This window comes from Phodopus roborovskii, unplaced genomic scaffold (genome assembly GCF_943737965.1).
Source record: "Phodopus roborovskii unplaced genomic scaffold, PHOROB, whole genome shotgun sequence".
NCBI lineage: Eukaryota > Metazoa > Chordata > Mammalia > Rodentia > Cricetidae > Phodopus > Phodopus roborovskii.
Window position 1 is genome coordinate 30,470,232 of NW_026126409.1, and position 24,255 is coordinate 30,494,486.

The 24,255-nt window shown below is 42.1% G+C and overlaps 1 protein-coding gene across 3 annotated transcripts in view; it reads right to left on the minus strand.

Annotated features, from left to right (window-relative positions):
• Positions 1 to 24,255, minus strand: part of Dlc1 (DLC1 Rho GTPase activating protein) — a 355,052-nt gene that overhangs the window by 17,835 nt on the left and 312,962 nt on the right. For all 3 annotated transcript variants that reach the window (XM_051182280.1, XM_051182278.1, XM_051182279.1), the window contains 2 exons: positions 11,497 to 11,568; positions 6,322 to 6,403 (listed from right to left, as the gene is read on the minus strand). In XM_051182280.1, the coding sequence (XP_051038237.1) occupies positions 6,322 to 6,403; positions 11,497 to 11,568 (154 nt within the window). The remainder of the gene's footprint in view (positions 1 to 6,321; positions 6,404 to 11,496; positions 11,569 to 24,255) is intronic.

The following is a 24,255-nucleotide window of genomic DNA, read 5'->3' on the forward strand; positions in this document are numbered from 1 at the left end:
ATCTCCCACCAAATAAGAGTTAAAAAGTCCAAAAGGCTTCAGAAATCTCCAACAAACGACCATCTCAAAGGTAATTTTACAGCTTTAGTTTATTCTACAGAGAGGAAGTTCCAGCCTTCTGTAAGGCTCAACACTTTACATGGTTTTCTATTGGCAGAGAAGTTGTGTCATACCAACAGCAACAGCACAAATGATTATTTTAAGATCTGTACACTGTAAACCCAGGTACCAAAATCTCACTGGGTTCCAGCAGGCACACAGATCAACTTCTTTGGAACAAGGGTCCAACTGCAGCTCTGAATAGTCTGTCCCATCACCCAACAGTAACATCCATTTAACAATAGAGAAACAATGATGGCAGTGTAGCTCCGTGATAGAGGACTTGCCTAGTGCATACACGGTTCCAAGTTCAATCCTTAGCACAGTGGAATTCAATCAATCAATCAGCCATTAATCAATCATTTTCATTAAAAAATAAAATACTTAAAAAATCACAGGAAATAACGGGGGAGGGCACACTCTATGTACTCCCTAACTAGTGGTCACAGTGTGTGTGAGTGGCAGCTCTCCGGGCCTTGGTTCTTCCTAATATCTTCCAGATGACCATCACCGGATCTTTCTTCAAATGATCCCTTTTAAACCTGTCTGCTTGCTACCTAATAAGCCTCATGAACACTGCCCTCCCCCCAAAACATCGGTCCTGTATTTCTTTCTCAAGATGCAACCTTCCATTTTCACGGAGTAAGAGCACTTAATTCCCTCCACTTCAAACTGATCCTGTGTGCTCCTCAGGCTTTATCTCCCCACCCTGCTCTGGTAACTCATCTGACAATCTGGATGCACTGGGACAGGCAGTATTTCTGCAGCCTGATAAGCCTGCCTTTGATTCCACAGATGATGTGGAAGCCTGTTTATAGAATAAACAGAGATAAAGCAGGGCACAAATGTTCAGAAAACTCTCCATGGATGAGGAGGGGGATGAAAACAGCTGAGAAGCACTGCAGGCTCATAGAGGGGGTGTAGGGTCCCTCTCTAAAGGACATTAGTTAAATGACACACCCACTATTTTCAGCCCCCCCCCCCATCTTGTCAAGGCTTTCAAGAATGAGGAATGGTTACTGTTAGTCTTAGGTCTGGGTTTCATTAATCAATCCTGTAATCAAATCTCCACTTGACTCCATTTGGACTTTAATGGTTGAATGATGTTTATAACCAAATTTACTAGGCATAGAGGCCTATGGGGGTGGGGGTGGGTGGAACAACTTCACAAACTCCAGATTTGAGCCAAACAAAAAAGACCCAGGAGGTTAGTTTTATATAGGTCAAGTTTATCTTTTTATGTTGGTAGCACCAAACTAATGGCATTGCATTCCCAAAGGCCAAAGTTACTTTTAGGGTTTCTGTGGTTTTCATTTATTTCCCCTCACCAGCCTGCATTCCCCAGGATTTCCAAAGGCTTACGAGGAGGGCTAGTATGCCTCTATGCAGAGGGGCAATAGGGACATAAGACAGTATTGCTAACCAGAGAAGAAACTCATCTCAAAGAAAGGAAAACAAGGGTGGTTGCTAGAAGCTGGCAAGGGACAGTGAGTTCCAAGTAGGCAGGTAGCTAATGCAGCACGAAGACAGAAAGACTCAACATAATGGGGTGACAATTAACATTACTTTATTTTAAAATGGCTAACCTGAATGTTCTCAAGACAAGAAATGATAAAAGTGAAAGGTGGTAGATATGTTAATCCCCATGATTTAGTCATACTTTACATACAAGCATTGAAACATCACATGCTACCACAAAGATAGCTATACACATGCTACCACATGGATAGTCATTCTGTGTTAATCAAGAATTAAAAAAAAAAATAAAACAGTTCCAGCTCAGTGAACTGCTACTCTCTCTCTCTGGGTGAGGGACTGTGCTGGGAACTTCTAATACATTGGCTCATACTTAGTTCTTTGACAATCTCCCTAGAAATGATACTGTGATTTATCTTTATAAGGGAAGAAAAGAAGCACAGAGAACTCAGGAATTTTGACCCAGGATTAAAACACAGTGGCTCTGGTGTCCAAACACAGCATCTTCTACACTTGGTTTTGGAACAAGTATTAATGATGGTAACAAAGGAAGCCAAGTAGAGTTGAAGTAGCATCCTTCAAGTGGCTGAAATACTGCTATCAATAACCATCTGTAGCCTCGGGCATTCTATCCCCGCCACCGCCCAGGGCCCAGCACCAAAGGAATGTATGGGTCTTATCTCCTGGGTAACTTGGGTCTGTTCTAAAGACAGAGGGAGCCAAGGGCGGACTATCAAAGGTTCAAGAGTTTGGCTGCACAGAGCTGTAGACATGTAGATAAAAGGATAGAGGTGGAGATATGGGACTTCTTGCATTTAAACAAAAAGCAGAAGGGGGGCTAAGGAAACAAAGGACCTGACAAAAATTCTAATTCTTATAGTTTTTCTTGGAGTTATACATAATATGTTTAAATTAAATGGTTTGTTGCTGGGTGTTATTCTAGTACTGGGGAAGCTTAGGCAGGATTGTGTAGCCCAACTTGGGCTTGCTTGATTTTAAATTGAATGGAAAGAACAATTGGTCAGAATGCCTCTGGAAGGCTGCTTGACATAGCTTTGACAGGTCATGCGTGGCTGGGGGACAAAGTACTTACTGAAGATGACAGTGACAGACAGCACAGCTATTTTTTCATTTGACAACTACTAGCTAATGTTCACATTTCTTTTATTTGTTGGTAGGAGGAGTCAGTTTTAATTTCAAAGGAAAACAGTGATGTGGAATGTTCTGAAGCTATAGAAAGATGGAGACATCTCAGTACCTCTCACAGATTCCAGCATGGCCAGTATGCAGTTTGAGACAAGCTGTACTCTTCTAGTCCTGAGTAGAACTTACTGATAATCATAGCTTCCTCAATGGGTGTAGATTATTAGTGAAGCTAGCAAGACTAACAGAAAAGCCCATCTCTTCAAGGGAACAAGTCTGCTGTTAACTTAGAATAACACTTGGAAGGTAAGCCAGGTGGTGGTGGTAAACCTCTTTATTCCCAGCACTTGGGAGGCAGAGGCAGGCAGATCTCAGTGAGTTCAAGGCCAGCCTGGTCTACAGAGCAAGTTCTGGGAAAAAAAAATGTTGGGTAGCCTACTAGTCTTATAATTTTAATTGTTGGTCACTATTAAAGTTTATATTTTGATAGTACTACTGTTCAACCTCATTTTTCCCCTGCTTTGACATCTAAGAGCCTTCTGTCTTGAGTAAAAAATATTAAAAGGAAATCAGCTCCTTTCAGCTTTTTATCACAACTGTTGTATGACTTACAAATATAGGAATGTGGCTATTTTCTATCCAAGTAGAAAGCTAGCGAGACTGCATATAGAATGGGAAAGCACTTGATGTGAGGAATCCCGTGATGCTTCCAACTGAGTTTCTCCAACTCATCTCATTAAATGTTTAAACGGGGTGGGGAAGAAGATGGATATGCACAAAAAGTCTGTCCACAGACAACATCACAAGCCAAGAGGAGATGTATGTAATCACACCACAGCTCTGTTATTTGAGGGGCCTGGAATTCCATAGGCAGAGGGTGTCTCTGTGTAAGCACATGTAGGAAATAAAGTGAATGTCAGAAAACCTGTGTGTGTGTGTGTGTGTGTGTGTGTGTGTGTGTGTGTGTGTGTGTATCCTGAAATATGACTACAGTTCTCGTCTGTTTCTTTCTCTGAAGGTCAAAGTCACTGCCATTATGTGACTATGTGGACACGGGCCCTAGGGCTTTCCATGTCCACCAGATTTTGTTGACTATCATTATGGGTCCTGAATAATTTCTCCCTTTTAATTCAAAGTGATTATTTGAGGCAGGATCTTGCTGTTTAGACTAGTCTGGCTTTGAATTCTCATTTTTTTTCTCTTGGCATTCCCAGGGCTGAGATGACAGTGAGCATTTATTACACGCTGAATAAAAAGTTCATTAAAAAGGAAAAAAGTAAACTGGACTCTGGGCTTTTATGCACATCCTCCAAACCAAGTTTGATGATTTGTTTTCTCTCTCTCTTTTTTAACTATCACATCTAACCTATATGGGATGTGTTAGTTTAAACATATAAGTGAAGCCGAAGCTGACCCAGAATATACTGCCAAGTTTGAACACAGGCAAAGGACCAGTTTCCTTCAGGCCTTTCTTTGTTTGGATCTAGTCTCTTCTATGGGAGGTGGTATTCATGGCTGGTGTAAACCAAAGCGTACAGCATGCCCTTTTCCTTCGAAAAAGGAAAAAGTTGATTTTGAACTGACATTCAAGAAAAATTCTTAAAAAAAAATTCTTCAAGAATTTAATCATAACTCTTTGGGCTGAAATACTGCAATGGTATTTTTCTGACCCAGACATTCCTAAGCTGTTGATGTAGTTCAGAAGGCCGCCTCCCTAAGTGGCTTAACATGTGTGAAATGGGTGATCTGACACAAAGCTCAAGTATTTCCTAAGATGCCTTTTCTGAGTGACCTCATTCATATGCATTAGCATCAGCGATGACTTGAGAATAAATTAATTCTGCCACGCAGCTAAGCGAGAAAACATCTTTACAATGTCCAGGGCAGTTTGGATTCCAGATGCTGACTTCTCTCCCTCTCCAAACTGCACTGGTGACATTTTCTCATTCCAGATGAAATAGTGATGATATTACATATTCCAGGACACAAACTTATTTTCCCAGAAAAATGTGTGCATGTCCTGGACACTTCTGACTACAGCTGCACACTGTTTCTGGGGTGGTGATGGTGGTGGAGCAAGCATGGCTTTTTTTCTTTTGTAAACCATGAAATCTAGTCTTTTTCATACTCTTAACTCCAAACCACACTACTCAAGCTTGCTGCTTCAAACAACATTATACAAGAAAGGATGTATGTGTGTGTGTGTGTGTGTGTGTGTTTGAGACAGCTGTTACTGTGTTCTTCATCTACACAGGAAACACATACACACACACAGACAAAAAAAAAAAAAAAAAAAAAAAAAACCCATCAGGTATCATTTCACCTTAAATGTTTTCCCTAGTTAAAACAGACACTAAAATTAGGGACTGTATAGGGAGCCCAGCCACATCAAGGACCAGGCATGGTTTGGATCCCCTGTATCCAAGTAAAAGCCAGGCATCGCAGCACTGGAGCCCAGTCTAGATGAACTGGTGATCTCCAGGTCATTGAGAGACCTAGCTTCAAAAATATAATGCAAAGAACAACTGAGGAGGACACTGGACAGACAGTGACCTTTGGCCTCCCTACAAACAGGTACACATATGTACACACACACACACAAATAATTAAGGTCTTTTAGAAATGAAAAGCGAACCAATTTTAACGTTAGAATCCAACCAACATGTGAATTCTGTCTGTGCCTATCCATTTCCTTAGAACCACACTATGAAGGCTTTTCAAGGTTTTTGAGAAAAATTACAAGGGATGAATAATGGGAGATGAATAAAAATGTCATCCAGGGTTTGAAAGGATTATCTGTAGCCCTTGCAGCCTCAGGTTTTATTACTTTTACTTCTCTAAATCCCACAAGCTGCTTCTCAGCCTGGAGAGCAACCAGCTCACTGAACAGGATCTCTGACAGCTTTATTCACAGTTCACACCAATGCCCCTTTACTGCCTGTCTCCCATACATTAAAGGCTGTGCTTGGTGAGTTTACAGCCTATTTAATCCTGTAGTCACTCTACCTGGGGCGGCTGGGGCTTTTGTAGAGCCTCCTTGGAATTCAGATGACAACCCTGACTGGCTCCACTAAGCCCCGCCCCTCCAAATGTCTCCTTCCACTCAGTAAAGGGGCAGCTTTGACTCTCATGGTGCTCCTGGTCAGTGACATTGACTCCTCAGAAAGTCTGCATTTCCGAACCACCAGAAAGTTTTCTGTTTCTGCTGTCAGATGGTAACAAAATATGGGATGGTGCTACCTACGTGAGGGCCTCCGACAACAGCATGGATGCTATTTCAATGATGATACATCACACAACAGCATTTTACTTTAGCATTCATCCAACATTCTATAACACAGCAACATATATCATTATATCATCTGGTCATCAAAGACCTCGTGTGGATCAAAATGAAAGCAAACTGAGGCTAAGATCTGAGTACCATTTTTTTTTTTTTAACTGTTTATTTTCCTGAGACAGGGTCACTCAGGGTAACCCTGGATATCCTAGAACTTACTCTACACCAGGCTGGCCTGGAGCTCAGATTGGACTGCCCCATCTTCCCCCAAGTGCTGAGATTCAAGTATTGTGTTTTTTAAAAAGAGGAAAATGTCAGTTTACCTGCATAGGGCCTCGATGGCATCTCTGTCCAAGAAATCATGTTCTCTCTTGACCAGAGAAATATCAATAGGGAACAGGAGATCTGTAGGGAGAAAAAAGCCAAGTATAGTTGAATGCCTAGGGTCTTGCCCAATTAGTCTCTTTCCAGCGATGTGTTGAGTATCTATTGTCCTCATTCCTTGGCAAGCAATGCAGGTGCAGGCAACAATTCCACTTGTGGCTTAAACCAGTTCTAAAGTGGTTTAGGAACTCCAAGTTGTTTCTCTGCTGCAGAAGTGGTTCAAAACACTCTCCACCTTCAAACTAATTGTCAGGCAGTGAATGCCTGCTCTAAGTTATAATTTAAGCCAGAATGAATCCAGTAAGGAGTAATGGGCTTAAAAAAAAAAAAAAAGTGCTCACAAGTCATTAGGGAAGGGGCCACAGGAAAAACAAAAGCAACCCCCAAAACAAAACAGAACCAGGGCTAGGAAAGATTCAGGGAACAATGGCAAAGGGCCGCTGGAGGGACTGGTCCATTTACATGATAGGATATACAGCAGAGAATTCAAGATATGCTATTTTAAAACAAATATCAGCACTTCCATATGGTGGCCAAGGGGTTAACTCTCTGTAAAACAAAGGACTAACTAAACAGATTCTGTAAGACAATAGCAACCAAGCCCCTAAATCTGGGAGAGTTCTGTGCTCCCAGAACAATGAACCACTGAAAGTAGGAAGAAAGTCCCTGTACTGCCTGAGGAGAGTGAAACAGTGGTTACAAGCCTAGGAACATGGGAGTCTCCAGGGGGAGGGTTAAGGAGGGATGGAAAGGGATGAAGAGGGATGGAGAAAGGAAGCTGGCTAGGTTCGGAGGGATAACGACTAAAGCTATGGTGTTACTAAGATATCTACTCGTGACCACGATTTTATTTTTCAAATTGGTTAGTGGACAGAGGATTGAGTGTTCCCCCCAGACAAAGCAGTAATAATAATAAGTATTTGTGATGATAGCTTGGGGATTGCCCTGTTCCGATTACTACATATTATAAACATATAATATATACATCATGCCTTACATATGATTACTGTGTGTCAACTGAAAATTGTAAAAAATTAAATATGCTTCTTAGGTTCAGGATTTTGAATTAAATCCCATCAATTAGCAGACATGATGGCACACACCTTTAATCATAGCAGAGGCAGGCAGGTCTCTGTGAATTTCAGGCCAGCATGGTAAACATAGAGGTTTCAGACCAGCCATAATTATAATGAAAGCCTGTGAATAAATGTATCCAACAGAACAGAGAAGAGAAAGACTACCAGGGATGATGGAAACATGACAAAAGCTCTGAAATTCCACTGAGTAAAGGTGATTCATCCCTGGGTGTAGTCCAGCTATGAATACTGATAAATGGCCTTCCCAGTATAAGGCATAAGGCACATACAGTGTCCCAACTTTGTGCTTCTTTGTGGAAGCACCAAGGAGCGGAAGCCATCATGCCAACTGGGTCATCAACATCATCATCATCACCACTATCATCATCATCACCATTATCTCATCATCATCCCCATATTATCATCATCTCATCACCACCACCATCATTATCATCATCATCACCATCATCTCATCATCATCCCCATCATATTATCATCATCATCTCATCATCACCACCATCATTATCATCATCATCATCATCACCATCAACCACACAATTCCCTTGTTCTTTAAAATAGAAATGCACTGCTGGGATAGACATGGCAGGGTTGGCAGCTGCCACATTAGTCACACCCTTGTCCCTGAGTTGACTTCAATGTTCCTAACTTACAATCGTTGGTTTTACAGAACAGTACAGACATCTGCCCATTTTCTAAGGACAACATTACAGCATCTTTTCAAAAACAATGGTGAAAGCTACCTCAGTATTAGTTTACAATCTGCTCTTTTTTTTTTTTTTTCCCTGAAGGCCAGAGTTGGATTACTCTTACCCTGACTGATAATCTATGCAGTCCAAAGACACAGTTACAGCTCAATGGCCAATGAAGATCTGTATAAGAGTTAGTATTCTAAGCTTATATCTCTTCATCGGTAGACTGAGGGATGGCTAGTGACCACACAGAGAAGTCTAACAGTGAATATGAATGCAAATTACTAAATAGAACCAAGGTCACAAAGCCTATCCCTTAGGGACATAGACTCTATTAAACAATAAGCCAAGATCAGAGAGTATTTTTTAGAAAGTATATAACATAAAAATCTATGAATGTAAATGGAAAGTATTACTTCCTTGCCTGTTATGCATATGTGAAAAAGCAATCATGCTATTTTAGCCATTTCTAAGTTTCTGGGCTGTACTTAAAGCCACTTTTCAGATCCAAATGAACCACAATTCAGTTTTTAGAAACACCCAGTAATGACTGAGGAGTGCAAGCATTCAATCAAGTTTTTTTTTTTTTTTTTCATATTTGCTTAGATTGTTTATTGAAGGATCTGATGGGTAGAAGTGGTCTGAACCCAACTTCCAGCTTGAGTTTAGCAGGAGAAGTGAAAATAGGCAGGCACCAAATGGAGTTAATCAGGAAGGTGAGGGGTCTGTGGGCTGTCACGCCATCCAGTGTGTGTGGCTTGTTCACCTGGCATAGGGGCAGAATGAGGTGGGAAGTGACTGCCCAGAACGTGGCACAGCACATCCCAGAGTCCGCCTATGCTTCAAATGACTTGGACAGGTGCGGGGGATACCAACCAGGAGGATGGACTCTGCACTTTAGGACTGTGAAAGTAAGACAGGGGCTGGCAATTGGATTTACCAAAATCAACAGGCACACAAAGGTGCCACCCAGCAGCCAATCAACACTCCAAAAGGACATAATTGAGGGAAATTTAATCTTAAACAGGAAAACAAAACCCCAGCCACTGCAAATCCAATTACCTTTCCCTAGCATCAGGAGAACTGTAAATTAGCAAAGCAACAAGGGCTGCTCCTGTTTCCACCTCCAAAGCCCTTTAAAAGGTCAGAAGTTCTGTCTGAAGGTGAGCATCTCCACCACCACGTTAAGCACAGTGTCAGAAATCAAAATAAAAGAACATGAAATTGCATATATGTTGGGAAATTGAGGGACAGAAAGCTATTTCAGAATGCAAAAGTAAATAATCACTGAGTGCTACCAGCAGACTATGTATTAATGTTAGGAATCACTCCATACCTTGCTTGATTTGAAAATAGAATTATCTATGAAACAAGAGCCTTCACCCCTGTGTTCTAGTGTCATTGGTATTCTGTACACTACCAAAAGAAAAATGTTTGTGACTAATCCAGCCACAAACTCTTTGATCTATAATGGTGTTCCTGCCTGCAGGGAATGCTGGGCAATGGCAGCACAAAGCTCACTCCATGAAATGGAGCCCATACCCGACATTGCTTGGGTAACCAAGATCTGAGACTAGAGAGCCCAGGGACCTTGGGTAAAATCAAACTACTGATCTAAATAAAGAATTAAAAACAAAACAAAACAAAAACAAAAACCTACAGCAATAGAAGTACCTCTAATGACACTCTGCTATACCCATAAATCAGTGGCTTGCTCAGTTATCATCAGAGAAGCTTCCTCCTGCAGCAAATGGGAACAAATACAGAAACCCACAGCCAGACATCCAGCCAGGCTGGAAGACTCAGCCCTAAATGGATGACTGCTGCTCCCTCCAGGTTCCTGCCTTGAGTTCCTGCTCTGACACTGAACCCTCCCCTCAGGACCCAGGGAACTCTGCAGTAGAGGGTCAGAAAGAGCTCAGCTGGAGAGAGGGAGGGAGAGAGGGAGGGAGGGAGGGAGGGAGGGAGGGAGGGAGAGAGAGAGAGAGAGAGAGACCATGAAGTGGAGAGAGGGAGGGAGAGAGGGAAGGAGGGAGGGAGACAGGGAGAGAGAGAGAGAGAGAGAGAGAGAGAGAGAGAGAGAGAGAGAGAAAGAGAGAGAGAGCATGAAGTTGGATGGGTAGGGAGGTGGGGAAGGATCTGGGAGGAGTTGCTAGAGGGGAAGAAAACATGATCAAAATATATTGTATAAAAATTAAAATAAAATTTTAAATCTTCAAAAAAGAAAATTGTCTATAGAATGGAGTTCACTATTTCAAAGCTGTGGTTATTATAAACTAATTTCATATACAGATAATAGGTCTCCCATATTCATCTCAGTGGATGCAGAACACTTGCTACCAGCCTACAGAACCAAAAACTATGAGAATCAGTTAGACATGAGTGTTCTTTCTCAGTCCCTAGTATCATGTCACATTGACACAAGCCAGGGTCTGTAGGAATAGAGAGCCACAATTGAGAAAATGCCTCTTATCAGATTGGCCTGTAGGCAAGTCTGCATTGCATTTTCTTGATTACTGATTGATTTGGGAGGGTCCAGCCCACCATGGGCGGGCCCGCCCTTAGGCAGGTGCTTCTGGGTACTGTAAGGAAGTTAGCCAGTAACCAGCATTCCTAAATGGCCTCAGCTTGGTCTTCCCTCCAGGTTCCTGCCCTGACTTCTCCTGGTGATGGCATGTAAGCTGTCAAGATGAAATAAACTTTTCTCTGCAAGTTGCTTTTGGTCTCCTTGTTCATCACAGAGACAAAGGAAGCAAACTAGTCCAGTGACCTTTTTTTTTTAAACTTTAATTTTCCTTTTCTGTTTTGGTGTGTATTGGGAAAGCTAGAGCATACACTCTGGGAAAATGTGAAAAATGGAGTGTGTGCGCATCACCTATTATTACTCAGAAATCTTATTTCTTGGCTCATGCAAGTTAAATTATTATGCAGGTGTTATAAAAGATAGGTACATCAATGTTCAAAAGTAACAGTTTACAAAAATAAAACTACTGAAGTGCCCAGCAAGCAGAATAGTGATGGAATGATCTTCAATCCATTTGATGAGTATTACACAGTAAAGAAAATGAGCCATAGGGAAACACAGGTTAGAGGAACCTTAATATAATATCATATGAACAGATTAAATCTACACAATACCCTTTTTTTTCTTTACAAAGCTAGACTTTACACAAAATATACCTTTCAAGAACTTCATTAAAATTACAAAAATTGAGAATATGAAAACCACTAAGTGAAATATTTAAGTAATAAAATATCTCCAAATAACTCCTAGATCCATGAAGTTATAACTATGCTGACATAGAATACAGTGGCATCCTCGCCTTACCTTCATAGAGCTGTGCATACTGGGGGAATCCAGTTACCCTCAGCCAATCGCAAGCTTCCTTAGCTTCAATTTCTAGAGACAAACAGAAGACGAATTTGTTAGCCATGTTATCCCTCCATGTGGTTTTCATGCATTAATAAATGGAATCTATCAGACAAATAAAACACAACTTCTCTAAAACAATATAAACTATATATACTGATAGGCAAAGAAATTGACGAATAGTTCACTTCACACCAAATGGCTTACATTTTAGACAAATTCCATCTTTCAAAATGAATGTAATAATCTGTTTTCTCTCTAAAGAAAACAGAAGGGGCTGGGGCTGTAACTCAGTGGTATATATAGCCATGCCCATGGACCCAGGATTGATCCCCAGTGCTGCAAAAATAAAACCAACAAGCAAAATCCAAGATGGGTTCCCAGAAGTAAGTTACTCAGTGCTGCTTCCAGACACGCTTCTGAAACACAAAGCACTATGAGTGCAGAAGGAGTAGATAGAATAACTAACTGGAAGTCCAGTTGGTCTAACAAGGTCCGTTATCTTCTGCTTCAACAACTCACCTAGAGTCGAACTTGACTGGGCATAGTCACAGCCCTTGTGCTGCCCGGGAACTGGGCATTTTAATAGCAAAGACTAGGACAAATTGCCTTAAGGAGCAGCCAGGTATTCATCTGTAGGAGAGAGCCACAGGCTGCCTCAGAAAACTGAGGGTATGATGTCACTGAATCCCAACATCTTGGCAGGCTAACTGCCTAATAAAGGCTCCACTTCCCTGTGGTTAAACATCTTGTAGATAGTATTGATAAACAGAGAGGCCAAGAGCAACTGACACACTGTGTTAAAACTCACTCAAGCACATATTTACAATCCTGTTAAAACTGACTCACAGCGGTGGTCCTGGACACATTAATTAGTTTCTGTGTTTGCGAAAAGAATATTCCTTTCAACTCCTTCCCACCTTCTCCGGGCCATTAGAGTACTTGGTTATTTAAGGCTATTCACTTTATAGAAGTCTCAACATTGCTTAATCAACCCCAGATTCCCATGTTCATTAAGCCAGATGTCAATCTGGTGGCCACTATTACAAATATACACATCATATTATTTTTGTCTACAAAAACGTGAAGGTTTCCAACATTTTGTTGTTGTTTGCTTGTTTTTGTTTTTAATTTTAACTTATTCTTTTCCTTGTCCTTTCAAGAAGAGCAACTTTTAAAAACTTTAATTTATCAAAGCAGGTAGGAATATTGTGATCAGGCACACCAAGGAGCAACAAGCTGTGGATTTCCAAGTGAGTTGATATCCAGCTGAAATAGGGGTAATAGGTTCTTTTCCTGAGTCATTAGTGTAGAGATGAAAGCAGCAATGGCTATGCACAAGATTCAAGGCCAGGCAGGGAAGAGGCTAGAGGTGGTAGGGATGTGGAAGGGCTTCGTTGCTTGCCCTGGGTAAGATATACAGATATGAGTTACCCAAACAGTCTTTTTTCATGAATTTGTTTTGTGTGTATGCTGTGGGCATGTGTCCTAAGGGGTAAGAGGTGGAAGTCAGAGGACAGTTTGTGTTTCCCTAATTACACCATACAGACCAGAGACAGATCTCAGACCATCAGGCTTGGTGGTGGCAACCACCTACTGAGCCATCCTGCCAGAGCATGCACATGCATGTATGTATTTATATCATATATTTAAATATATACTAAATATATATATTTAATCCATGTCTTGTCTTCATAAGGGATTAGGGAAGTTTTAAATAAGACTGTAAAACAGCTTCTAGAAGAGTACTGTAATAACAAAAAATATGAACTCTTAATGTTTTATTTAAAAGACTATGAAAATCACATTTTCCCTCTGCCTTCCTGAGTCCCAAATATGACCACAGAGAGAGAGAGAGAGAAAAAAAAAGGCTGCTTGTTTTTTTTTTTTTTTCAGAAAAGTGTTTCATTTTTTAAATTATTTCCTTTATTTTTGGAAATTATATTCTACTGTTCCCCTTCCCTTCCTTCCCTCCAGTACCTCTCAAATAACCCTCCTTGCTCTCCGACAAATTCATGGTTTTTAAATAAGCATCTTATGTGTATGGGTGTTTTGCCTGCATGTGTAGATGTGCCCTGCGCATGTGTGCTTGGTACCTGGGTGATCAGAAGGTGTCATATTCCCTGGATCTAGAGTTAGAGATAACTGTGAGCCACCATGTGAGTGCTGGGAATGAAACCTGGGTCCCCTGAAAGAGTAACAAGCACTCTAAACCACTGGGCCATCTCTCCAGCCCCAAAAACTCACAGCCTCTTAAAAACAAATTTCAAATAACTCATTGTTTCTGTGTTCTTAGAGAGTATTTACAAAAAAACAGACTGTTGGACAGTGGATAATAGATAGTTAAAGAGTAATGTTTGCATTCTTATTATTCCCCTTAAAAAGTGCCAAGTAACTAGAAATTCTGAGCATCTGTACATTTTTTGGGGGGCACATGAAGACAGGGTACCAGGTCAGTGCCCATACAAAGGCTTCATCAGGCACCAACTCATAAGATTCTGACACCCAGGCCAGGTGGCGGTGGTGCACACCTTTAATCCCAGCACTTGGGAGGCAGAGGCAGGCAGATTGAGTTCAGCCTGGGCTGTTACACAGAGAAACTCTGTCTTGAAAACCTAAAAACAAATAAGCAATACAAAAACAGAGATTTCGACACCTATTTATAGTGTGTTCTTATTTTCTCGTTCATGTGAGTTAATGTTGAAAGGTGTGAAAGTGGCAATGTATTTTTCTGCTAATATAATCCTTGACACATTATAAGAACTGTTCACACACATTAATCACTTAGGGTTCTGTGTGATTTTAGATCCAGATGTCTATAACTGGCCTGTGTCTCAGTTACTTCCTCTCATGAAGAACATGGTTTATTCTCCATATAACTCCAAATTGATGCCACTTAGTCACTTTTTAGGGCTTCTTGGTTAGAAAAGAATAATGTGAACTGGGAAGACCACTCTTTCTCTAAGAGCATTAGCTCTGCAAGCATGAGGATCTGGGTTCAAATCCCAGCACCTGTGTAAAACCACACAGACAGGTGGATCTGAGGAACACAAGACAAGCAGAGCTTTCTTTCCATACATCAGTCCATCCCCTCACACTGATCCTAACACATGCTCACATCACCCTCAAGATAAAAGATCCTGAAAGATGGGCAGAAATTGTCAAACAACTCTCCTTAAAAACAGGTTCCATGTCCCAGGGGAGACAGGAAACAGGGACTCCCAGAATGCTCCTTTGTGTAGACTTTTCTTTTTTGGGGTGAGGGGGGATGTGGTAAGGGAAAAAAGTTTAAGGTATCGAAGAAGAACCAGGGAGATGGGTGTGGGTAAACAGTGGTCTTGTACAAGTCTGATTACCTGAGATCCATCCTGGAGCCCATGGTGGACAGAACCAATGTCTGAAAGCTGCACTTTGACCTCTACATACACACAGTGGTGTGTGTATGCATATGCACATGCACAAATGCATACACGAGCAAACACACACATGCACACACACACACACACACACACACACACACACACACACACTCAGAGAACACCACATGCCTGTGAACAGTCACTTTAGCATCTCCCCAGCTCACTGTAAACTCTCCTCCCAACTGGCTCTAAAGTAGAGCTTTCCTTGAGTGCAGGTGCATGGTGTTGTGAGCTCAATGAGGACGGTGTTTTTCTAAACAGAAAGGCTGCCACAGACTTGAAAGTACAGTATAGGAGGGGTTCTGCTAAGCAAGCAGCAGACAAATATGTCAAGGAGGAAACAGGAAATTTGTCTTGGAGGCAGCTTAGTTGTTGGTCATTCACAGAGCGGTCTGCACATGAGATGAATGGGTGTTGAGACCCTTTGTGCATGGCTGGGAACCTGTAGCCCATATTTACACATTTCCTGGCTGGCTCGGATGCCCCTTATCTTCTACCCATGACACCTTTAACTGTAAGTCTTCCAACTTTCCCGGAGCCAGTAGTCATCCAGCTAATGAGCTCTGCCAACCTAAACAGGCCAAGCAACAGCTCAGAAGTTTAAGTGGGCTGTGATACTTTCACAGTGGGAATTTGTGAATTACCTTTTCTTCTTTCCCTATATGCCCACCATAAGGCTACAGTAAATCTGTTTCTTCAAAGAAATGCTAAGGAATTAGGGAATGCTATGAAAATGCGAGCCCTTCCCTCAATTCTGTGCAAGTCATTCGATAAGACAGGTTTGTGGGCAAAGGTTTATGTGTACAGAGAGCTGCTCTAGCCATGGGCAGGCAAGCAGGGCTTTCAAATCCAAACCAAGATTCATTCCTGCCCCTGGGTGATATGGATTCCTTCAAAGGGAAGAAAGGGCCAGCTTATCAGGCTCTGGCCACCAGGTCAAGGAGGTCAGCAATGCACACAATGGCTTTAGTAACAGCAGCCCACCTTCACTTTGTGGGTGGGGCTCATGGGGTGGGTCATCTGGAGAAGCATCCAGGTCCACAAATGAGTACAGGAGTACAGTACGGTGATAAGGCACCAGGGACCACAGTGATTTTCAGTCCCCCTTGGTGGGAGCCCCTGCCTTGGGGACTTCCTACAAATCCAAAGACCATCCAGTCCTGTATTTTCAGACTAGTCTCATCGCAGCATGGACAACTTATTTGACAAACACTTTCTAAGCAACGTAAGTGTAGGCACGACTGACTCCCCTAGGAGTCACACAGTAACTACCCACAAGCCCTTAGTGCAGTGGTTCTCAACCTGTGAATTGTGACCCTTTCACAGGAGTCACCCAAGAATGCTGGAAAACATAGATGTTTACATTATGATTCACGGCAGTAGCAAAATTAGAGTTAAGAAGTGGCGGTGGAAATGATTTTTTGTTTTGGGGTCACCATAACATGAAGAACTGTATTAAATAAAGGGTGACGGCACTAGGAGTGTTGAGAACCACTGCCCTAGTGTACTCTTTTGCCCTGGATTCTGCCTCTGAATACAACAGCTCTTGGTGAAACCCCTCCCCCTCCCCAACCCCAACAAGATCCATTCACTACCTAGACTGGTTTTCACTAACTACAATTTTCTTCTTATAATTGTTCAATGACTTTTTATCACTTTTGAGTTATAGTCAAACCCCTCAGCAAGGTCCTTGGGCCTTCCTAACTTGGCTGTTGCCTGTCTCTTCAAATCTTGAAAAGCTCTCTGAGATCCCAGGGTGCCCTCGCTCTCAAGGGCCTGTGTTCTCTCTCTAAGAAATTCCCCCTTTCACCTCACAAACTCCCCCCTTTAAATTCAGGTACACCCAAATTCAGGTACAGTGCCTTTTGTACACTGGAACCACACATATATTTGTCTTTAAAATGTAAAGAAAATAAGTTCATTAATATTTTCATTTATTCAAAGGCAGACTAAGAACTTCCACTTGACAACTATAAAAATAAATGTTAAACATACACAACTGCCAAAGGCTGGTTATGAGGAGTTATCTATGAATTCCTACTAGGGCCAAGTCACATAGACTACACATTTAATATTTATTAAACTTCAATGTTATCTAATCACTGGAAAGCTTCTGAGGGCATCTAAGTTGCATTCCTACCCTCAGGTGCTTAAAAGAAAATTCCAAACATCTAAGGCACATATTCTGGAAGTTTCTAGGAGACAGGGCAATCCTTCAAACTGGGGCTTTGGGCATTAAGTGAAGCAAGCTAGTCTGCATTTTCTCCTTCACACAGTTTTTACTTTTTGAACTAGGTGAGTTGCCAGCTATCTGCAGGGATAATCAAAACCCCACTTTCCTGCCAAGCAGGAAGCCAGATGGAAAGACATGCCATAGCCCTAGAACAGGGGGTACAATGACCCTCTGCCCTCTTCTCGGGAATCAGTTAGTTTTCTCAAGTGCTAGTCTAGGGCCCTGTGTTGGTCAAGTTCCAAGTGATTTGTCAAGTTAGCGCCAGTGAGTCCTCTCCCTGCCTCCCGTGGAAAGCTCTAACAGTGGTAAATAAAAGCCACGATGCTGACTACACCCCCACCTAGGCCCACTCCCATGCCAACCCCCTAACTGGTCCAGCCTCCCTGGCTTCCTCCTACCCACTCTCATATTTCTTCCACGCCATGTACTGTTTACATTGTCTGCCCGAGTTGTAAGCTTCAAGAATATTCTGTCCTTTTCCTTCACTGATGTTCCCCCAAACCCCACACTATTTCTGGCAGCATGGCGGGTCCCTCAACAAATAAGTAACTGTGTAAATAAACCACTGATTTAATTTTCATCCTAGTACGCATAATTAATTTTCTGATTAATAACTACAGCAAGAGCCTATTAGCCACATGTATGTACACAACTGTAAGTACCTATGTATGTATGTATGCAAGCATGCACATATGCATTTCACACAACACTTACAATACCTACTCTCTAAGCTTTTTCCTCTTGAACTTCCTTTCTGCCTACTGTTTCTTCTCCAGGATGCATTCTCTTTCCGTTAATTCCCAGATTTCTAATCCTTCTCCTAGAAAGTATTCCCAATGTTGTATACTTGTATCACTCAAACGCATAAACCGATTTTTAATGAAGTGATGCTCTGATTTGTTTCATGAAGGCCATGTTCATGGTATAGAGAGCATAATATCCCAAATAATTGCTTATATGTGTGGGCCCACAGACCCCCCACCCCCACCCAGGCTAATTTTCACAGAAAAACCTTCAGCCTATAGAAACCCCATGGAATTAGATTTTTTTTTTTTTTTGAGCTTTAATGTTTTACTTCTCAGGAGACATTCTGACTCCTGGAGAGGCTGAGAGCCGGGTGATGATATGCACATGGGCTCTTGCTCCTTATAAGGTAGCTGGTCCAGAGTTTGGATAATCTGCTCTAATTCAGAGGCACCAGGTGGTGTTCCCAGCCTCTTGCCCATTCCGTAGCTCTCTTGTTTAAATTATGGAGAGGGCACTTAGTACTATTAAAAACATGGAAGCTTGGGGTGGTTTCTTTTTAAGTGTTCCCTCCATCTGTTGAAGATTTGGAGAGAGATATGCTCTTTTCTAGCAAAGAATATTCCTATTCCTAGACATAACTTAAAGGAGGGCAATAAAGAAGCCACTCCCCCCCCCCCATGCGATGACAACTTAATAAAGGGTTTTACTTTAAAAGAAGGGAACCTCTATGGAGATACCTTGAAAGCCTACACCTTGATTGAGCACTTGAGGTGACACTTCGGTGACACAGAAACGACATCAAGTGAAATTTCCTTTGGGAACCCTTTCCCACAAGCATTTGCAAAGTACTGCTTTTACCACTCAACACCAGGCAAGGGCAAGCGGCTCACATCACTGCCGGTCTGTGCTGAAGGGAGCTCCCAAGTGAGGGGCTGTCAGGAACTGCTAGCCTCCACACCGATGTACTTCATTTCCAGGAATAGAAAATATCTCCCAGCTAATCAAAAACTGGCACCTGCTCTCCAGGACAAAGAGGTCACACTGAGAGGGAACTGAGCCATTAAGGAAATGGATGCAGTAACATCAACTCTTTCTACTTGATGTCAGTATAGAGAGAGATAAAAATAGAACTTTGCCCCCTCTTCAGCCCCCACGCTCAGTCCCCATTCTGCTTTTATATGTTATGTGATGAAAATATCACTGAAAAGCCCGTTACTTATGCCAATTAAGAAAAAAAATATACCATTAGGAGCCCACCATCTGTCAATCAATATGTATACGTTTATGTATTTCAAGGATTCAGTATCAAATACTTACAGACTTTAATTTATATACTAAGGAAAATGGTTTGGATTAGGTTTTAAGCTGCTAACTACTTATATTGAGACAGTTTCATGAAAGGAAGTGACATGGCTTTAATGAGCCCTTATTTTACAAAGCCTCAAGTCTGTAAAAGGTGGCACATATCTTGAGGTTAGCACTCCATTCTGGAAGGCCAGATACCTGATTGCATCCTAGAGTCAGCCCCATCTCTGTGCTCAGTCTGGTGTACACATCAATTGCCTCTCCCTGTATATTTCCCCCATCAGCACTTTTACCCCAGGGTCCTCCAGGAGGAACAGAACGAGTGAAAATAAAACCCTTAAAAATATGACAGGACAAAGGAATTCCAACTGAAACAAGACAGCAGCAATGAAGAAAGAAGAAAGCCAATACCGCCTCACCTCTATTTTAGCTCTTTCTGACAAAAATTAAAAAAAAAAAAAAAAAAAAGGAAGGAAGGAAGGAAATACAATGCTATGGTTTATCAAAGACAAATGAAAACAGAATGTGGCAAATACTGGTTAAATGTATAAGCTACAGTCTCCTCTGTTCTAACCTCAGACAAGAATGCTTTTCCAATTTTTGTCTGGGTTGGTATGATCAAACTTTTAAAGTTAGGTAAGAGTGGCATATCCCCACCCCCAATTGATCCCCAGATCAATACCAAAATAATATAAGAAAAAAAGAAATGTATCCCCATCTTCCAGACAAATTAAATAATCGTTTTTCTTTAAAATTGCTTGGGAATCTCTGCACCCCAACCACACACAATGTAACAGTTAATCTTAACTCATGTCCCTCTACTTAATTTCCTATAAACACATGAAGACCCCATCTGTTTACACAGGCCAGCAGGAAGGGGTCTGGAGTGACACTGGGATGGCTGTGACCTTGGACACTGCCTGAACTTCTAGTTCAGCTGTCCCTCAGCGGGGGACAGGCTTTCCCGAGGATGCCTTTGCAAAGTTCTGGAATTTCCCTTGCAGTGACTTTCCCAGATGTACAAGCACCACACAGAATCCCCCTTCCACATCATACAGCTTGGTTTGAAACAGGGAATTGGGTGGACACTGGCTCTCCTTCTCGGCCTCCATTTTATCCAGATTGGATTTGTTGCCCCAGTGTAGCATAGGGCACACAGGAAGAACAGCGTGGCTGGAGGGCAGACCCATACCTGGGTCACAGGCCATTTCACTCCAAAGTCTTTTCCTCACTGGCTCCCTAAGTGTGGTGAGCCTGGGAATGCTACAACCTCAGGGTGTGGAAAACTTTTGCCCCTCAGACATCCTTTGGAGACTTCTACAGGAGAAGGAAGGCGCCTTTGTGACAAGCATCAGGAAGTGACTTCCAGTTCTCTCTGCAGGACACTGACAGGCGGGGCAGGCCAGAGATCAAAATGTGGATGGGAGGTGTCAAAGGCATCTGAGGACCCAGTGTCACAGAGGTCACTGTTCCGATACCTTTTGATTTTCTCCTACTAGGGAAGAGGCTGAATTGCAAAGGCCACCAAATGGAAGTAGGCATGAGAGGAAAGAGTCCCTGGAATCCTAAAACCCCAAATCTAGATCTAGCACAGACATTTCTCTTAGAAATTGATTTCAAAGCCCACTGGAGAAAGCATTGCTCTATCCAGTGGAGGTTAGACTTTCTGAAGGTGGTACCCAGGACTCCCCCAGATGCCAAAGACAGATGTTTGTCTCTATATGCTAAGCTACAATCACATTACAGTTCCCCATGAGCACAGAACCCTCAGGAAAAAGCCACAAGGCTCTACTGGAACATTCTAGAAAAGCCCAACTCTTCACTGTGAGGGTATACAATAATATATAAGCTAAGTATGCAAGATTGTCTTCTGTCTGCCATAACTTATGACAACAAGGAAGAAAAGAGGTCAAGGCAGAGTCATGCAATTAACTGCCCCCAGGGAGACTGTTCTCCTCTTATCATTGATCACCCTAATCCCCAACAATAACACTGGGGCCCACCTAAGGGAGACAAGGGAGATGTGTTGACAGACATACCTCCCCAGCTGGAAATCTACCCTTTTCATATTAATTGAGTGTCTCACTACGACATGCCCCCACTTAACCTTAATCTCAGCTACCCAACTGAAAAGAAGAAAGAAAGAAAGAACTTGAAGAATAAAGTGAAAAATTCCAGAAATAAACAGTTTCTAAGTCCTCAATAACTTCCATTATGGCTTATTGTTACAATGGTCCTATTTTATTATTTCTATTGTGAATCTTTTACTGCATCTAATTTATGATTTGATCATAGGAATGTATCTATGTGGGAAAAAACATGGTACATATAAGGATGGGCATGTCTACAGTTTCAGGAACTCACTGGCGTCTGGAAACATATTCCCTAAGGATAAAAGAGGACTACTGTAACTTGAGACTGAAAGAAAATACCACTGATAGCACACATTCACAGCAGAAACTTGTTCCTATAAAACAAACTGTAACCCTCTTACGTGGTCTCCCTTTCAAAGACACTAATACTCTGCATTCCTCTATTTGCAATGGCCAGAGTCAGAAATAGAGACAGCTGTGAAAGTCTGTTCCAAAATCAAGTTCTCTTCTCATTTCACAGCCCTGTAGATGAACATGGGCTTGTGCTTTTCAGGCCAGAGTAGACATTAACTCTTTATAAACTGGGCTAGCTTTAACTTGGCCTTGACCACACAGGAGGAGATGCTATATAGAAGGGTCATAGATAAAAATGTGCCCATTCAGAGAGACAGCTATGTTTAGGTATTATAATCATTCTCTGCCATTGGCTCTAACGCATGTCATTATATCCCTGGTCTGTACAAATATTAAAAATGACAGTCACCTTTCCTCTGCTTTGTTTGGCTTATGGGGAGTCTGGGTACCTGGGCCAGGTTGTTCTGACACTCCCTGGACAGAACGGAGACATCAGTGTGCACTGGTTTGGTAATATCCAGGGAGGAAGCGGAAACATCTGAAGTTATTTTTACTTTTGCAGGTCTTCTGGCTGGAGAGTGAATAGCAGGGTGGATCAAGTATTGTCTGGAGCCCTTTAGGACTCTTTTTTTTTTTTTTTTTTGCGCATGGCCTCATTTCCGTCTTCCTGTTGCTAGGAAAGGGAGTTAAGCATGAGAAACTTGTGTTTACAATACTGGCCCATCCTGTCCAGAACAAGGCTTCTCTTCATTCCCATTTACTTCGCTCACTGTACTCTGGATGCCCCCAATTCTTCTGGACCGAATATTTTCGAATTGAGTATTTACTCGCCTAAGTCATAATACCACTTTCATTTAAACATTGCATCATGATTTAGAATCTCCACAGGGAAACCCAAGTACTAATTTCTTTTCTTTTTCTTTCTTTCTTTCTTTCTTTTTTTTTTTTTTTTGAAACCACCTCTTGGAGCCTCGCCAAGCCTCAGACTGGAAGCCTCTTGCAGGAATCTCCCATGACCCCTGTAAGTTGCTCAGCCCTTGGAGGACTAGACAGTTTAAAACTCACTGTATTTAGTAATACCTTGTTGTGGACATAACATCATGGTTAGCCTGTTCTGTTGGCCTTTGTTCTTTTTAACTACAATGGAGAACAAAGGCTGAGGGCAAACTGTCTTGTATGTGTCTTGTATGTGTTCCACAACGAAAGGAACTTCTTGGCCAGTTCAGTATATTAAAGTCCAAAACAACTTCATCTTTTTTTTTTTTTTCCCACTGCTTAGAGAGTGGTCTGCATTAAATCTACAAAAGCAGGGGAATTAGAACACAAGTCACTGAAACCACTTTTCTCATCCACTGTAGGACAAAGATCTAAGGCTGGAGACCACATACCCAGATTCCAGATTCTGTGGCTTGGGAGAGAAAAAAAGTCAACTCCCGCCCCTGAACTTCTAGCCTGTTTAGAGCAAGGTGTCATTCAGCTTGCAGGAGAGTAAAGTCAATTTGTCAAAAGCAAACTTTGGGGGCGGGGGGGAAGCCAACCCAGCTTGAGAGAAAGTCTGTCTGCTGGGCTTCATTTTAAACTCTCTGAACAGTAGGACTAATGAAAAAATTATGCACCCAGGCTAGGGCCAGGCTGCAAATCTGGCATGCCTCAATAAAAGTGAATACAGGCAGTCTCCAACATTTTCTCAGGAAATGTCTTGAAATAACTTCTGAAGGCACATCTGCTAACCATTTGACACTCGCTCCTCAGGACTTTGGTTCTTCTGTCAGGGGGGCTGCTGCCTCGGAGGGTACCCCTTTCACCATCTGCTGCAATCTGCTTGCCAAGATGGCACTGGGTGCCTCTGTTAATTCCACCCTTATGGTCAGCAAATTATCCCGCAGAGGACTAGCATGCTGTCCAGATGGAAGCAAAATTAGTCAACCTCTTGGAGATACTGAGAGTTTGAGCGCAGCAGTCTGCTGAGCTATTATTTTCCATCATTCCTTCAGCAAACAGAATTTTGCAGGGTTAAAAAAAAAAAATGTAATGTGAGACCGGGCATTGTGCCTTCTCTGGAGCCTGATTTTTTTTTTTTCCTACTCAAATGCGTCACATATGCCACCCCCACGAATCTTTTGGTAATGGATGGCTGTGCCAAGGCTGCATTCCTCCGAATCACCAGCCACAGCTTGAAACAACCTCTGACTCTAGAGAATGAACCCATTTGTGACCACGTTGAGTGTAAAAAGCCTCACTGAAAGCAAAACCGGATAGGGTAATATTTTTTTTCTCCTCTACTGAACAGATTAATGACTTTAGGCAGGGTTTCCCTTCTAGTTATTAGCATCATTTGGAAACAGAGTGAACGTCAGTATCCGTCACCACACTGGGCGTTTTTACGTGTTACTACCTTATTTGATCCTAACAACTTCCCCTTGTGTCAACAGTTATTACCCAGGTTTGGGGTCGGCACAGTGAGGTTATGCCACTTTCCGGGGTCGCACATGATGCACGCTGCTGATCCCCAATTCACGTCCCTAGCATCACTCCTCGCACCAAAGGCCCTGCACTGGAATGACTT